Genomic DNA, 17,534 nt, shown 5'->3' on the forward strand with positions numbered 1-17,534 from the left:
AGCTCAGGAGTATGACTACTGAGAATAAAAATGGGGAGAGTTGATTCTACCCCGAGTTCTTAATCTGGCTAGAATTTTAGGTTCTACCACAGAATAGTTTTCAGAATCTTAATTGGCTTCAGGATTCTGTATTTTCAAAAGAAAAACCTTCCTGGCCAGATCCATGTGGACTGGCATTGGGAGGTGACTGTTGTGTCTTCCATGCTTTTCCTTCTGAGTCTAGTTAGTTTTCTGCAGGATTGAGGAAAAAAACCTCAGACCTCCATACCGTTATTGGATGGTGTGGAATTTATAGAAGGAAGTGCACATGCTCCCTGTCCCATTGCTGGGAGGCCTCGTCTGCATAGTGTATAGTCCCTTTCTTTTTCCAGTCCATACTGTATTTATACTGTGGACTCCCAGAAATTATATATTATAGATTATGGATATATACAATAATGGATATATATAATACCCATCTGTATTTATTATATACATGTATGAATTATATCTACTAGGTAGATTTTTAAAGTAAGTTACAGGTGAGATTAATATTAATTTTAAAGCATTTACTGTATCAGAAACACTGTGTTGGGAATTGGGGATCTAGAGATGAGTATACTTTTTCTCTTTCCATCATTGTATTTAATGCCCACCATCGCCAGAGAACCCTCAGTCTACATGTAAGCACAAATAACATATGTCAAAATTGAGTTGTCAGTAGTATTTGGCTCCCTGATTGAACAAGTAGTTCTTAAACCTTAGCTGTGCTCCAGAATCATTGGCAGAATTTAAGAATAACAAATAACACAGAGATATTAGAGGCCACCTCAGGTCCATGCATATGGATTCTGTAGGCATCAGCCAACCCTTGTCTATTTGTGAAAAGCCATGCAAATGACACAGAGGCCCGCTGCGTCAGCAAAAGCGTGCAGTGTGTCCTCGTGGCCTTCCTAGTGAAAAACAGATGAGCTGCCACTGTACACTACTAGAATAGCCACAGTCCACACACTGTCACCACCAAATGCTGGTGAGGACATGGGACACAGAAATCCTCACTCCTTGCTGCTAGGAATACAATACGAAGGTACAGCCACTCTGAAGACATGGTTGCAGTTTCTTAAAACCTGAACATACTCTTACCATAAGATCCAGTAATCCTGCTGCGTGGTTTTTACCCAAAGGAGTTGAATACTGATGTTCACACAGAAACCTGCACATGAATGTTTATAGCAGCTTTATTCATAGTTGCCAAGACATGGAAGTAACTAGGATATCCTTAACTAGGTGAATGGATAAGCAAATTGCTACATCCAGACAATGGACTGTTACCTAGTGCTGAAAAGAGATTGGCTACTTAGCCACGAAAAGACATGGAAAAACCTTAAATATACATTGAAAGAAGCTAATCTGAAAGGCTATATACTGTTTGATTCCAACTGTGACATTCTGGGAAAGACAAAGCTATGGACACAGTAAGATAGTCAGGGGTTCCAGGGTTGGAGGGTGAGAGAGGAGTGAATAGGCAAAGCGTGGAGTTTTTAGAGCAGTGAAAATGTAATGCTGGGTTTATGTCATTGTAAATTTGTCCAGACTTACAGAATGCACACCACAAAGAGGAAATCCTAATGTAAACTATAGACTTTAGTTAATAGTAATGTATCCAAGCCAGGCTTCAACAGTACATGAACTGTGAAATTCCAGATGTTCAAGCTGGATTTAGAAAAGGCAGAGGAACCAAAGATCAAATTGCCAACATCCGTTGGATCATCGAAAAAGCACAAGAGTTCCAGAAAAACATCTATTTCTGCTTTATTGACTATGCCAAAGCCTTTGACTGTGTGGATCACAACAAACTGGAAAATTCTTCAAGAGTTGGGAAGACCAGACCACCTGACCTGCCCCTTAAGAAGTCTGTATGCAGGTCAGGAAGCAACAGTTACAACTGGACATGGAACAACAGACTGGTTCCAAATAGGAAAAGGAGTATGTCAAGGCTATATATTGTCACCCTGCTTATTTAACTTATATGCAGAGTACATCATGAGAAACGCTGGGCTGAATGAAGCACAAGCTGGAATCAGGATGGCCAGGAGAAATATCAATAACCTCAGATATGTAGATGACACCACCCTTATGGCAGAAAAGTGAAGAAGAACTAAAGAGCCTCTTGGTGAAAGTGAAAGAGGAGAATGAAAAAGTTGGCTTAAAGCTCAACATTCAGAAAACGAAGATCATTGCATCTGGTCCCATCACTTCATGGCAGATAGATGGGGAAACGGTGACAGACTTCTTTTCTTGGGCTCTGAAATCACTGCAGATGGTGACTGCAGCCATGAAATTAAAAGATGCTTACTCTTTGGAAGAAAAGTTATGACCAATCTAGATAGCATATTAAAAAGCAAAACCAATACAATATTGTAAAGTAATTAGCCTCCAATTAAAATAAATAAATTTATATTAAAAAAAGACACATTAAGGAGAATTTAAGTTCAACAGTTAAAAAATAAATAAGTAAATAAAAAGCAGAGACATTACTTTGCCAACAAAGGTCCTTCTAGTCAAGGCTATGGTTTTCCCAGTAGTCATGTATGGATGTGAGAGTTGGACTATAAAGAAAGCTGAGCACCGAAGAATTGATGCTTTTGAACTGTGGTGTTGGAGAAGACTCTTGAGAGTCCCTTGGACTGCAAGGAGATCCAACCTGTCCATCCTAAAGGAAATCAGTCCTGAATATTCATTGGAAGGACTGATGCTGAAGCTGAAACTCTAATACTTTGGCCACCTGATAGGAAGAGCTGACTCACCGGAAAAGACCCTGATGCTGAGAAAGGTTGAAGGCGAGAGGAGAAGGGGACGACAGACGATGACATGGTTGGATGGCATCACTGACTCCATGGACATGAGTTTGGATAAGCTCCAGAAGTTGGTGATGGACAGGGAGACCTGGTGTGCTGCATCAATATTGGATCATGAGTTGTAACAAATGTACCATAGTAATGCAAGGTGTGTACTTCCTGCTTATGTTTTCTATAAAGTATAATTCCTCAAAAAGTAGCCTATTAATGTTTTAAAAAAGAGTAGATGAGCTCCTTGATATGTTTACTTCCTACCAGGCACTGTGCTGAGTGTTGAACAAGGTAGCAGACAGGACCGATGTCACTGTTGGCCTTTTAGATGACTGAGAGGAGGAATCATACAGGAATGTAACAAGACAGTCAAGGAATACCAACCTGGTTAAAACAATACTTGATTAAACCAGCGTTTGGTTCTGTTCAAATAAATTAATGTTTAGGTGAGGTTTGTGTGTAAAGTAGGAATTTAGCAAAATTACAATAGAGAGGAAGAATATATACAGAGGAGACAGAATGTGTAAAGGTTCTGAGGTGGAGGCCAGGATGTAGAAGAAACAATGTAGTTGGAACACAGGAATGCAAGGGAAGGAGTAGTAGGTGATGCTTGTCAGGCAGGAGTGCAGTGGCCATGTAGGACCTTAGACTTTAGACTTACTCTTTGGACCATGAAAACTCATTGAAGGCTTTTTTACCGTAAAAACTTAAAATTATTTTGAAACTATCATACGCACAATATATTTGTACAGTAAATAAAACAGACATCAGTGGAGTATTACTAGTATCAGAGTCCTATCCTTGTCTCTCCCTGGACACATTCCCCTGTACTCCAGCACCGTGGATTTTGTGTTAATGGTCTCCTTGCTTTTCTTTATTGTGTCTGTGCCCTGAGTACTAATTAGAGCCGTGGAAATGGGTGGGATTCCTTGGGGAGGTTTTTTGTGGAGGGCACTCTGTAGGGAGGTCTTGAGATAGTGTGCCTCAGGTCAGGGAAAGGGGGTAGAGCTGGGGACACAGGGAGAGCAGTGCAACAGCCAGAGGAGTTGTGGCAAGAACAGTTGTCAGAAGAGGGGAGGAGGAGGTGCCTGTGGCCCTCAGAGCTCCCAGACCCCGTGCAGGTGCATGTGGCTGCCTGGTTCTCAGCAAGGTGTGAGGGATCCTAGGAAAAATAGTGTTTTAGCTTTGTACCTTCTTCTATACTGTAAAATATGGAAGAGGGTAGGATAGGTGGCCAGCACCAGTCCCCCAAATCTACCTGAATTGTTTCCATAAAGGACTTGAAATGGGAGGGAGGTTTGAACATACTTAAACTTTTAGGTGGATGATGAAATCTGAGAGGGGGGCTGTGAAGGGAGATGGAAGTTGGGAGGGGATTGTGGCCCTGGGCCCCTTGGAGCACAGACGTGGGCATCTGGTGGGGACCAAGGATCCGTCAGGGCAGCGGTGCATGTGCAAATAATAGAGAACTGTGTAAAGAGAACCATATTGAAATAGGAGCTGTCACCACTAAAGCAAAGAACACATTCTATGGTGTCCCCAAAGAAAGGACCTCTGGCTATAGAAACTTCGTAGGTGCTGGTAGAGAGGCCCCATAGGCATTTTGTCTGGACAGGCTTGCCCAGGTCAGGGGCCTGCACCAGCCTGTGTCCTGACATGCCCTCAAGGTTGGCCACATTCTTCCAGACTGGGTCAGAAGATCCTGACTTACAAAATGCTGAATGGCAAACTTCGGTTCCAACCACTGGTGACCCATCTACAGAAGAACAAATGCCTCCTGTCTTAACAAGAATAATTAGATACTGTAGTTGGTGCTTCTGGACCCCAGCTCTTGGGACTGGGGCTCAGAAAGGTGCAAGGTCCAGTATAAGGGAAAAATAAGAACCATTCAGTGGGCTGTCGTTCTGGACCATGACTTTGTTGGAAGGCATCACTTTCTGTCTTGAGAAGGTGGCTTCCTGTGGATGCACAGGCTGCACGGTGCTCAGCAAACTCTTCTGTTGTTTGTTGCCAGGCTTTCTAGGTTGTGTTGACAACCTTTTTGAAAATATAGCTCTACCTCCTCGACAACGTGCATTCTCAGCATGGGAGGGAATGGTCAGGAAATGTCCCCCCCTGAACATGAAGACAGTCTGTGAAGAAAGATATGGTGCCTGCTGGGCTTCCTTGGCTGATGAGAAGAGTCTCTTAGGTCTCCAGGTGTCAGGGTCGCCCGTTGAGGTCCACTGGGGGACACAGTAGCTGCACAGAGTGCGTAGTGTGACCTGACCAGAGTAGAGGGTGATGGCACTGCTCCTGTGGCTCTGCTGAGCTCCTCAGCTGCCACTGCGCGCCAGGTAACGTTGCCCTCAGGACCTCATCCACCTGCTGCCATTGCCCATGCACCCAGGCTCACTAGGCAGGGCCTCCTGCTGCACACGCTGGCTGTAGCCAGGCCACAGGATCCATATAAGGCAACTTGCCTTGTTCCCACCAACAGTGTACCTTGGGGATTTGGTTGTGACTTCACAAAGGTTTGCTTTCGTAGTAGGTTTTTATTTTTTCCTGCCTTAGTATTTTTAAAGCTTGTCTAATGTTTCACAGTAGGGATGTGCTGTATGTAATCTACTTAACCATGTCCTGTGGTCATCATCTAGAATATTAAGGTTTTTTTTTTTTTACTGTTACAGTGATCATTTAAAAAATTCTTTTTATTGTCACCAAGTATTTGACATTATCCTGTTGCTAGACTTCAATAGTAAGCTCCTGAAATTTGGCATTCTTTACAAAGTTATATAGTATTCATTCTTTAAAACTTTGTTTACTAAACGCACTTTTCCCAGTATTTTTGCTTAAATTTTCTTACCATGGAAAGCTTTAAATGTAACTGAAAAATACAGAGGATAGTATAGTATCATGAGCATTAGGGTACCCACTAATCAGGTGGAACAGATGTCTTCAAAGAAATACATTAGGCTTTTCTAAAAGTCATGTCTGTCCCCCTCTTAAGGTTTTTATATTTCTTTACTTCATATACGGAATAATAAATCATAGTGTTTTGATTGTTAATTAAATGCTCTATTGTACCTGCCATTCTGTATTTGCCCTTCTTTTTTTTGAGATGTGTGCATGCTCATCTTTCTCAATTTGTATCTTGTTAAAGCTAATGCAAATGGCATTGATGTCAAGCCCCCAGGGGTCTGACAGACTAGATGCTGCCCGAGAGACAGCTAACATGCTATCATGTTAAATAGAAAGTCCATTTATTCTTTCTCCTCCTTTCTCGTTAATTCTCATGCAGGTCATGGGAGTCTCTCAGTCCATTCCTGTGACCTTTCATTCAGTGAGTTTATTTCAGGTGATGTGGTATGAAGTGCTATAGGCTGTCTGGTCTTGTGGTTTTTTGAAAGGTCATTAAGAAAAAAACCCTGAAAATCAGTCATTTTGGAAGAACTGAAAATATGTTTCCTTTTAGTTGTTGTCTGGTTTAAAAGACTGCACAGGTGTCTTTCTGAGGTGGACACAGCTTGTCATCAGGTCTGTGGATAGCTTCTCAGTATTCAGTGACAGAAGGGGGCTGCCAGTGCAGTTTATCAGTGACTTCCGAATAAAGGCCTTGAGACTTTTCTTTGAGGTTGTGCTTTTTAGAATTCACAGATGGACAGAAACTGCTTTGTCTTGATTTACCGTAAACTGTGTAGGTGGCTAGATGAGATTTTGCTGTTTAATGCCTACGATTCAAACCTGATTAAGTGAACCCAGGAATTTAATAGATTTGAGTAAAATTTGGGATAAACTTGTCACTGCTCTGTAAGACTCAGGTAACACATGAATTTGAATCATGCTGTATCCTTTGAGGTCCATGCACATACTATTTAAACTCAGGGACAGAAGAAATTTGGATAGCCAGGAATTCTGTGTAAGCACCGGGCTGCCTCCCGACCATGGACTATGCTACAGCAGTTACGCACTCGAAGCGGTGCTGTCACCGATGAGCTGCTCTCGTTCTCAGAAAGATCTGTATATTTATGTGGACCTGAAATGTGCTTCCCCAGGTTCTTTTTCATTGCTTATAATTCTTTCAGGTACCTACTTCTTTATTCATGATCTTACTTTTCTTGGCCCCATACTTAATCTTCCATTGTGGGGGCTTCTCTCCTGAATGGTGACCTCTGACTTTAACTGTGTGGTCTTGCCAGCTGATGCTCTAGACTGGCATCAGCTGGCCCAGGTCTGAGCTCTTGGGAGTTGGTACTGAATGGAAATTAAGTTCAGTCTTCTAAAAGCCCGGGATGATTTCTGTCTCCCCCTTCCCATAAAGCCCCATGACTCCCTTGGCTGAGCCCTCACGTCTGGTCTTCAATCCAGCCAGAACTACCAGGCTTCATAGGCCATACCAGTGTCTTATTGGTTCCCACTGTCCCTTTCTCGAACTTGCCTTCAGAAGTTATTCATTTGGGAGTGGTGTTAGTTGCTCAGTCATGTTTGACTCTTTGTGACCCCCATGGACTGTAGCCCATCAGACTCCTCTTGTCCATGGGATTCTCCAGGTAAAACTCCGGAAATTTAATAGATTTGAGTAAAATTTGGGATAAACTTGTCACTGCTCTGTAAGACTCAGGTAACACGTGAATTTGAATCATGATGTATCCTTTGAGGTCCATGCACATGTTGTTTAAACTCAGGGACAGAAGAAATTTGTTATCATTTCCTTCTCCAGGGGATCTTCCCAAACCACAGGAATTGAACCCAGGTCTCCTGCATTGCAGGTGGATTTTTACTGTCTGAGCCACCAGGGAAGCCCAAGGATGAAAACAAATTATGTAAAATTCTCCTTCATATAACTTTATGCCTTAACTTCTGTAGAATATTGGTATTGAATAAATGTGTCAAAATGGTTACCATAGTTTGAAAATTTCTCACTGTTTTTTATGGCACTGAAAGCTAGTTGGTGGTAGGGAATATACTGATTTATTTCATCTTTAATTTTTCAAAGCTATGTTTTTTGTGTATCACTTGAAAACCACGTATCAGCACCCATCTCAAATATTTTTAGAATATTACTTTGTTACTGTTGTTTATTTAATGTAACATCGTCACAGTAACATGCCTAGTAATAGATGAATAAATCTTACTTTAATCTAGAGAAAAACTGGTTAGCTTCATACAGGCACAGTGAGTAATTCAAGAGAGTGGATACTACACAACGTATCTTATGTATAAGAGTTCACAGCTAACTAAGAACAATTGAAAGGGCTACAATGCATGCTTTCTTTCTCTTATTCTCAAGTATTTAATATTTACATTTTTTTTTTTTTTACAATATTGTATTGGTTTTGCCATACATCAACATGAATCTGCCATGGGTGTACACGTGTTCCCAATCCTGAACCCCCCTCCCACCTCCCTCCCCATACTATCCCTCTAGGTCATCCCAGTGCACCAGCCCCAAGCATCCTGTATCCTGCATCAAACCTGGACTGGCGATTCGTTTCTTATATGATATTATACATGTTTCAATGCCATTCTCCCAAATCATCCCCCCCTCCCTCTCCCACAGAGTCCAAAAGACTGTTCTATACATCTGTGTCTCTTTTGCTGTCTTGCATACAGGGTTATCATTACCATCTTTGTAAATTCCATATATATGCATTAGTATACTGTATTGATATTTACATGTTTTTTAATTAAGAAAATATTTTCCATGTAGTAATTGAACACTTTTTTCTCTTTTCATCTGTCTGCATTCTGCATACTTGAACAAAAGTCCACCTCTTTTAGTAAGTATTTGTGAAAGGAGGAGAATGAGAACTGGTGATGTTAATCTCCACTGTGTGCACTGGTGTCCATTTTGAGAAAGACGCCTTGTCACACAGAAGACAGACAATGATTCTGCTTAGCTGCAAGAGGGCATTGAGAACAAGAACTGATTTACAAGAAGGCATGCAATACTCAGAGGCAGACCCTTGCGTATCAGGCATTTCTGCAGCCATCAGAGAAATGTAGACAAATTAATTCACTTAATAGACTAGGTTATGACAGAAGAGTAACTAGTTCTGTGGGTTCTCAAAAGTTTGTTTGAGGTCAGTGATTGAAATATGACTTTAGAAAATATTCTCTCCTTGGGAATCTTTGCTTTTAAGTTACAATTGTGTATGTTTATACTGGAGGGTTTCTTTCTTTCATTTTTTTTTTAGGGAAGGTGTGTGCTTTCAGGAAGTTTGTAGCATATGATGGTCAAAAATAGAGTGAAACATAAGTGTTCATCTTCACTTGAAAACTGCTGCATAATTGAAGGGTCCAGTCTCTCATTCTTATTACTTGGAAGTTAAGTATGGCAGGTCAGCTATAAGGGATTGTAAACTAGACTTTTGACAATGATTTAAGTTATAGTATTAGAGCTTGAGTGGATTTCGTAATACTCTCACCCAAAATCTGGCTAAAATTCATGATCACCAGTTAAGGGACTTTAACAGAGCATCATGTATCTCATACTTGGAGGTTTGTTAACTTGTAGACTTAACTGTTTGATCAGGAATGTCTCCTTGTGTGTGCGAGTGCACGAAAATGTGCATATGTCTGTGTGGTGAATGTATGTGTTCATGTGAGTGTGTGAGGTGAACATTTGCCTGTATGTGAGCATGTGGACATGTGTGTAGACAGGCCATCAGCCCCATATGCACATGTACCAATGTCACCATTCCCAGCTGTTTGTCCTGCAGCTGTCTCTGTTCAGCAAAAGGTGGAAGCTGGGCCACTGTTTCTGTCCATGTGAGCTGGGATCAGAGAATTGTGGCATTTCCAACTTGAGCTCCAGGAACTAGGAGATGGGATCTTCCAACAGATCATGACTTCTGAGGCTCCTGACTCTCTAGGGTAGTAAGAAGTGAGCAGTGGCCCAAGCCTCAGTGCTCCCAGTGTTCTTTCAGTGAATGAGAGGGTGCATTTGGGGCATGTTATTATTTGGGGAGGGGGGTGGCTATCACATGTACATTACCAGATGGTCAGTACTGAAATCAGATTGATTATATTGTTTGCAGCCAAAGATGGACAAACGCTATACAGTCAAAAACAAGACCTGGAGCTGACTGTGGCTCAGATCATCAGCTCTTTTTTTGCAAAATTCAGCCTTAGATTGAAGAAAGTAGGGAAAAACCACTAGGCCATTCAGGTATGACCTAAAACAGATCCCTTATGATTATACAGTATAAATGACAAATAGATTTAAAGGATTAGATCTGATAGACAGTGTGCCTGAAAAACTATGGCTGGAGGTTAACATTGTACAGGAGGAGTGACCAAAACCGTCCCAAAGAAAAAGAAAGGCAAAGTGAGAAAGGGAAAGATATACCTAACTGAATGCAGAGTTCCAGAGAATAGCAAGGAGAGATAAGAAAGCCTTCTTCAGTGAACAATACAAAGAAATAGAGGAGAACAATAGAATGGGAAAAGACCAGAGATCTCTACAAGAAAATTAGAGATACCAAGGGAAAATTTCATGCAAAGATAGGCACAATAAAGGTCAGAAACTACAAGGACCTAGCCGAAGGAGATGAGATTAAAAAGAGATGGAAAGAATACGTAGACCTGTATTTAAAAGGTCCTAATGACCCAGATAGCAGTGATGGTGTGGTCACTACTCTAGAGCCAGTCAAGTGGGCCTTAGGAAGCATCACTACAAACAAAGCTAGTAGAGGTGATGGATTTCCAGTTGACCTATTTCAAATCCTAAAAGATGATGCTGGTAAACTGCTACACTCAATATGCCAGTAAATTTGGAAAACTCATCAAGTGGCCACAGTACTAGAAAAGGTCAGTTTTCATTCCAGTCCCAAAGAATGGCAATGCCAAAGAATGCTCAAACTACTGTACAATTGTGCTCATTTCACGTGCTAGTAAGTAATGGTCAGAATCCTTTAAGCTAGGCTTCAGCAGTATGTGAACTGAGAACTTCCATATGTGTAAGCTGGATTTAGAAAAGGCAGAAGAACCGGGGATCAAATTGCTAACATCCATTGTATCATAGAAAAAGCTAGAGGATTCTAGAAAAACATCTACTTCTGCTTCATTGATTATGCCAAAACCTTTGCCTGTGTGGATCACAACAAAATGTGGAAAACTCTTAAAGAGATGGGAATACCAGACCACCTTACCTGTCTCCTGGAAAACCTGAATGCACGTCAAGAAGCAACAGTTAGAACTTTACCTGGAACAACGGATTGGTTCAAAATTGGGAAAGGAGTACATTGAGGCATTTATTGTCACCCTGCTTATTTGACTTCTATACAGAGTACATCATGTGAAATGCCAGGCTGGATGAATCACAAGGTGGAGTCAGGATCGTTGGGAGAAATATCAACAACCTCAGATATGCAGGTGATACCACTTTAATGGCAGAAAGCGAAGAGGAACTCAAGAACCTCTTGATGAAGGTGAAAGAAGAAAGTGAAAAAGCTAGCTTAAAACTCAGCATTCAAAAAACTAAGATCATGGCATCTGGTCCCATCACGTCATGGCAAATAGATGGGGAAAAAATGGAAACAGTGACAGATTTTATTTTCTTGGGCTCCAAAATCACTGCGGATGGTGACTGCAGCCGTGAAATTAAAAGACATTTGCTCCTCAGAAGGAAAACTATGACAAACCTAGACAGCTTGTTAAAAAGGAGAGACATTACTTTACCAACAAAGATCCGTCTAGTCAAAGCTATGGTTTTTCCAGTAGTCATGTATGGATGTGAGAGTTGGACCATGAAGAAGGCTAGGTGCCCAAAATTGATGCTTTTGAACTGTGGTGCTGGAGAAGACTCTTAAGAGTCCCTTGGACAGCAAGGAAATCAAACCAGTAAATCCTAAAGGAAATTAACCCTGAATATTCATTGAAAGGACTCATGCTGAAGCTGAAGCTCCAATATTTTGGTCACCTGATGTGAAGAGCCAACTCATTGGAAAAGACTCTGATGCTGAGAAAGACTGAGGGCAGGAGGAGAAGGGGGTAGCAGAGGATGAGATGGTTGGATGGCATCACTGACTCAACGGACATGAGTTTGGGCAAACTCCAGAAGATAGTGAAGGACAGGGAAGCGTGTGTGCTGCAGTTCATGGGGTCGTAAAGAGTCAGACATGACTTAGCCACTGAACAGCAACAGTTATTTTTTAAATTAAATCTGTGTTTATTTTTCTTGACAAATTGTGATTTGTGGGTTGTTTGGTTTTCACCTGGTGTCACTTGGATTTTGAGGTAAGAAAAGCACTCTTCCTGTGCTATATGGCATTTGCGTTGTGGTAACTCTAGACTTGGTCTTGTTCTGTTTCTAAATGAAACCTAATGAGATCGTGTGGCCATGGGGGTTTCAGTGGTGTCTATCGTGTGTTCTCTCAGGGTGTGTTTTCTGTGTCTAATGCAGTCTGAGTCCTGATGCCACCCTCGGGTCTTGTAGTATCCGTGCTTTCCCTCATAGGCTATCTTGTCAGGCACCCCACTAAACCCTAAGGAGTCTCCTCATTTTTATCACATCAGTAAACCATGATATTTTGAAGTGTATTTAGCACAAGGGCCACACTAATCCCCTGTCACTGCATGCTCAGGCCATTGGCCTGCCGGCCTTGCTCATGCTGGCCCCTCCTCTCCTCAAATCTGCAAGGAGACCGAATGTTGTGGACCTGAAGTTTTCTGGACCTTGGACTGCGATGATTGCTTTATGTCATGTCTTTAAGCTGATAGGGGACCCAATCCTGCCTAACGCTGTGTTTGGGGCTACTTCTCTACATGTTTTCCATTCTGTGCTTCAGTTTTTTAAGTTAGAATGAGGATAATAAAGAACAAACACCAGGTTTATAAAGTCATCTATGGAAGCACAAAATCCCAAGTTACTGACTCTGCACTGCCCGTGTAATGCATGTGTAACTTGATCATGGTTTCCTTAACAATGAAAAAAAAACAATAACAGGAATATATATAGCAACTACCACATTTCACTTTTTATACTTAAAAGTGTGCTAGTGGCTTAAAACTTAATTTTATTTTAAATTGAAGAGTTCTATTGCCTCACATATGGTAGGGGAAGTGCTGTGTCCTTTTATTCCTTTTGAACCTAGAGTACTACAGGGCTTCCAGCTTTGTCAGCAATGAGCAGAGAATGAGAACATCTGTTAGGTTACAGACAGAGACAAACCAGGCATTCAAGGAAATGAACCTAAACAGAAACACAGTCAGATAGTAATTGAAAATTCTTGAAAGTTAGAAATCTAGCCCTAGTGTATGGAATTGATCATCGTAAGATTAAATATTTTTTAATATTAAGCATGAATTTTAAAGGTTTCTGGGAAGTGGGGCCGGTGACGTGCTTGCACCCTGGAGGTGTAAGTCAGATGGCAACGTGTGTTAGCTGTGCTGTGTCTTGGGGAACGTCCTGCTCACAGTTGTTTATTGTTTTCTTTCTGTATTGATGAAACAGCCAGACCAAATCCGTTTGGAATGCCTGGGATAGTGCCACCGTATGTCCCCCCCCAGATGCTCAACATTCCACAGACCTCTCTGCAAGCAAAGCCTGTGGTAAGGCCTTTCCTGTCCATCTGCAGCTGGTCTGCTCAGCCTTGGCTTGGGGGACAGCTGCCTTGGAATCAAATCTTAATGAATGCTAAGATAATTTCTTAACATGCATAATATGTGAAGCAGGTGCCAGAGTGTGTTGAATTAAAATTTAGCCAAGACCGGGTTATGCTAATGTGTTCTGGGCCATGCAGTATGTGCACACACGTGATTTGTATGCTCTGTTTAAGGCCCCCCAGGTGCCCAGCCCAGGTGCTCCGGGCCAGGGTCCACACCCGTACAACCTTGCTGAGCCAGCTCTCACCTTGGAAACCAGCGGAAAGAATCTGACTGAGCAGAACTACAGTAACATTCCTCATGAAGGAAAACATACCCCACTGTATGAACGGTCCTCCCCAATCAACCCAGCTCCAAGCGGCAGTCCCAATCACGTGGACTCAGCATACTTTCCTGGTTCTTCTACGTCGTCATCTTCAGACAATGATGAAGGCAGTGGAGGAGCTGCAAAGTGAGTGGTGTATGGAGTAGCTGGTGCTTCCTGGAAGTGTAGCAACTGCCTTAGGCTACTTAAGTAGCTTGTAGTCCCCAGAGAAGCTGCCTTTGGCTGGTTGGCTGGCCGGCCCATGGCACTGATGGTTGTGTTCAAAGATGCTGTTTGTTGTAGGTAGGTGACAGTTACTCTTTGTTACTGTTTGTTGTAGGTAGGTGACAGTTACTCTTTGTTACTGTTTGTTGTAGGTAGGTGACAGTTACTCTTTGCTTGACTGGGATTCCTCAGACCAAGAGAAAAGATGAGACATCTCCTATGGCCTTCCAAGGTTGAAAGTGTGTACTATGCCAGCCCAAATTCTTGGGTTCCCCTCTTTTTTGGGTGTAATTTTAGGGAAATTAGTTTGTGTGACCACCAAATATGGTAAAGTTATCTGATCAAGTTCCACCTGACTCTCTTTGGGCTGTGATTTCTCTACTCCCACCCTCAGAAAGCATTTTAAATTAGACTTCTATGGTTTTCAGTCTCTTGGCTGCTGGGTTGAAGGGGAATCAGAATTTCCTTTTGTTCTGAATTCAATAACTTGAATCCCAACTCCCCAGATCATAGGACTATTCTTGACATAACACTGTTCACCTAACCAAAATTGTAGAAAGCTGCCAGACCCAGGCTGAAATTCTCCCTGTAGAGAGGAATATTTTAAGTAATGTGTGTCCCTGAATAAATGAATTTTCAAATATTTGTTAGACTCTGATGGAGAAAGTCTTGAAATGCATAGTCCTCCTCCTCCGCTTACATAACCTTATGTTTCTAAGAAACCTGGTTCAAAAAGAGAAAGAAGAAAGGAAAGGAACAGTCTTTCTCTCTGCATCTGCATCTCTTTTCCTCGGTTTGAACTCTGATTCACAGTAGATGCCCAAGGCTAGTTATTGCTATGTCAGTTTCTGCTGAAAAAAAATTGACACACAATTTCCAGTCTTCCTGCAACTTCTTATGGGTGTGCCACCTGAAACCAGAGATTTTTCCTCTTTTGCATCTGTAAAATGGGCACTAAGTCTGCTGACCTCCCCAGCAGGGAGGTCACTAAGTCACCACTTAGTCACCACTAAGTCCCCAAATGGGCAGTTCCTGAGGAGTTTGCTGCCATCCAGGGATGTATGCTGTTGTGAAACAGAGAAGCATAAAGTGCCCAAATGTTTACTTGCTGTATGTGCAGTCCTAAAATTCTAAAAATAAAGCAAAAAGTTGTAATTTATTATTCAAACTTTTAAATTAACCTTCTAGGAAGGTAACATTGAAGACCTACCAAATAAGAATTGCTATGTTGGGGCTTAGAAATCTGCATGTGTAAATGAGACCATGTGACTCTTTAGCGCAGGACGTTTGAGAACAGCTGATATATGCCTCAGGAGCCCTTTCACTCTCTAAGGAACTATAAGTTTTCTTTTAAAAATTGACTCATGTCATCAAGACCAAAGTATCTATAGTATACAATGGTAAAGAATCTGCCTGCGTGCAGGAGATGCAGGTTTGATCCCTGGGTTGGGAAAATCCCCTGGAGAAGAAATGGCAACCCACTCCCAGATTCTTCCCTGGAAAGTCCCATGGACAGAGTAGCGTGGTAGGCTGCAATCCATGGGATTGCAAAAGAGTCAGACACAACTGAGTGACTAAGCAACAAGAGCAAATTCTTTCTAGGCTCTGAAATACAGGTAGAAATAAAACACAGAGCCACTCTTTGTGGCTCAGAGTCCTGTGCAGATGACAAGCATGGTGAGCCAGGAAAGGCCCTGGTCTGGGGAGGTCCAGTGTTGATCCTGTTCCTATGGTTGGGGTTGCAGAGGTAATGTGAGTTACCTACTTAATTTGGCAAACTGCCCTGTTAGGAAATGAGTTGAACTTGAGTGAATAAGATTGAGAGTGACTCCCTTTTTTTTGTGCATACTCAACTCTGGCCTGTTTCCAAAGGTTCTGATCAATTGCCTTTCCTGGAGCTTTTTCTCAGTCTTAGTTGTCTCTCTTACCTCTAAGCTCTGTAGCACTTAACTGTCTGTTTCCCCAACTGAGGGCATTCTTATTGCGTTTTTCTGGAAGTGCCTCTGTAAGATCTCCATATGTGGGAGTAGCGTGGGCGTCTCACCCTCTCATGGTGTGAATCACGGTAGAAAAGGCAGAGCACGTCCACAATCTGGAATTGAAAGACTGCTGAGATTGGATCAAGTTATGTGGCTTAGGAATGTTTTCATTTCTTTGAATCTGTTTTTCCATTTATTATAACAAATAAGAAGTAGACATGGCTGAGACAGTGAAGAATCTGCCTGCAGTGTGGAAGACTCAGGTTCAGTCCCTGCGTTGGGAAGATCCCCCGGAGAAGGGAATGGCAACCCACTCCAGTATTCTTGTCTGGAGAATTCCATGGACAGAGGAGCCTAGCGGGCTACAGTCCATGGGGTCACAAAGAATCAGACATGCCTGAGTGAGTAACACACAATAGGTAGACATGTTAAAACTGAGAGGAAGGACAGAAGGAAAATGGGATAGGAACTTGTACCAGAGGTTCAGGGTCATAAGCCAGACAGAGTAGGACCTGGGATCAACCCTGATTATGGGCACCGCTTTCTTGCTAAGAAGGACAGTGTTTGTTATTTCAGGGTGAGGATTCTGGTTGAATAAGTTGTGTGTGTGCACTTTTGAGGCCATGCAGAGGACAGAGGATTCCTTTCCTTGTTTAGAAGCTAAGTAGGGGCAGTAAGTCAGTTAAGATTTGGTTTACCTTTGGTTTGGACTTAGGGTGGAATTCCTGGGTCTACATGGTGCTCTCAGGATGGTCTTGAGGGAAAGAAATCATCAGTTCATTTAGCCAAGCAACACTTGAGCACTGTCTATCAGTGAGCATGGTGGTAGGCAGCACCCAAGTGATGAGCATGTGAAGCAAGCACCAGGTGAGTGGGCCTAGATGAGCGTGCTTCCAGTGAGGCAGGATTTGAGCCATGACAGTGGGGAGAAAGCTGGACGAGGATGCAGGGTGGAGGAAGGGGAAGCCAGTGTGGCTGTGATGTCAAGTGAGATGAAGGCTGGTTGGTGTGGAGTCTTGAGTTCTAAGTGTGACAGAAAGCATCCAGTATTTGCTTGGAATGATCCTGGGGCTGTAAAGATCCCAGAGTTTCAGACACGTGTCTGGGTCAGCAGGCCATTTGACTGGGAGATTACTGTACAGGTTAAGTGAAGTGCCACTGTTTGTACCAGCTTCTGCAGATTGACTGTAGAAGCATTTGTAACTGCCCTTCCGTAAGACACTGAGTTGTACAGCAGAGAGGAGGGAGGCCTGAACTGGCCCTGGCTGGGTGTGCCCTTTCCTGTTTGATTCCCTCAGGCATTTCCACCATATTCCCCATGGTACTGGGAAATAATCTTGAACTTGGAAGATTACAAAATAAGTGACCTCATTCCCCCAGTGGAAAAGCAATGGCTTTTTTTTTTTTTTAAGTTGGTGTGAACAGGTAATGGGGACTGTTATATAAGAGTATGCCTCCCCAAAATACCCCACCCCAGAATTAGCCCCCAAATAAGCCTCTCCTCCCCATCCTCCCAAAACACCCAGCTTCCTACAAATTAAAAAGAATATAAACATGGGATTCACAGAGGAAACAGATAGTCAGTAACATAGAAGTATGTTGTTTACTTTC

At 42.3% G+C, this 17,534-nt stretch overlaps 1 protein-coding gene across 2 annotated transcripts in view; it reads left to right on the forward strand.

The window, feature by feature from the left end:
• Positions 1-17,534, forward strand: part of FAM120A (family with sequence similarity 120A) — a 116,926-nt gene that overhangs the window by 50,804 nt on the left and 48,588 nt on the right. For both annotated transcript variants that reach the window (XM_025282081.2, XM_006045415.3), the window contains exons 6-7: positions 13,264-13,361; positions 13,589-13,866. In XM_025282081.2, the coding sequence (XP_025137866.1) occupies positions 13,264-13,361; positions 13,589-13,866 (376 nt within the window). The remainder of the gene's footprint in view (positions 1-13,263; positions 13,362-13,588; positions 13,867-17,534) is intronic.

Source organism: Bubalus bubalis, chromosome 3 (genome assembly GCF_019923935.1).
Source record: "Bubalus bubalis isolate 160015118507 breed Murrah chromosome 3, NDDB_SH_1, whole genome shotgun sequence".
NCBI classification, from domain to species: domain Eukaryota; kingdom Metazoa; phylum Chordata; class Mammalia; order Artiodactyla; family Bovidae; genus Bubalus; species Bubalus bubalis.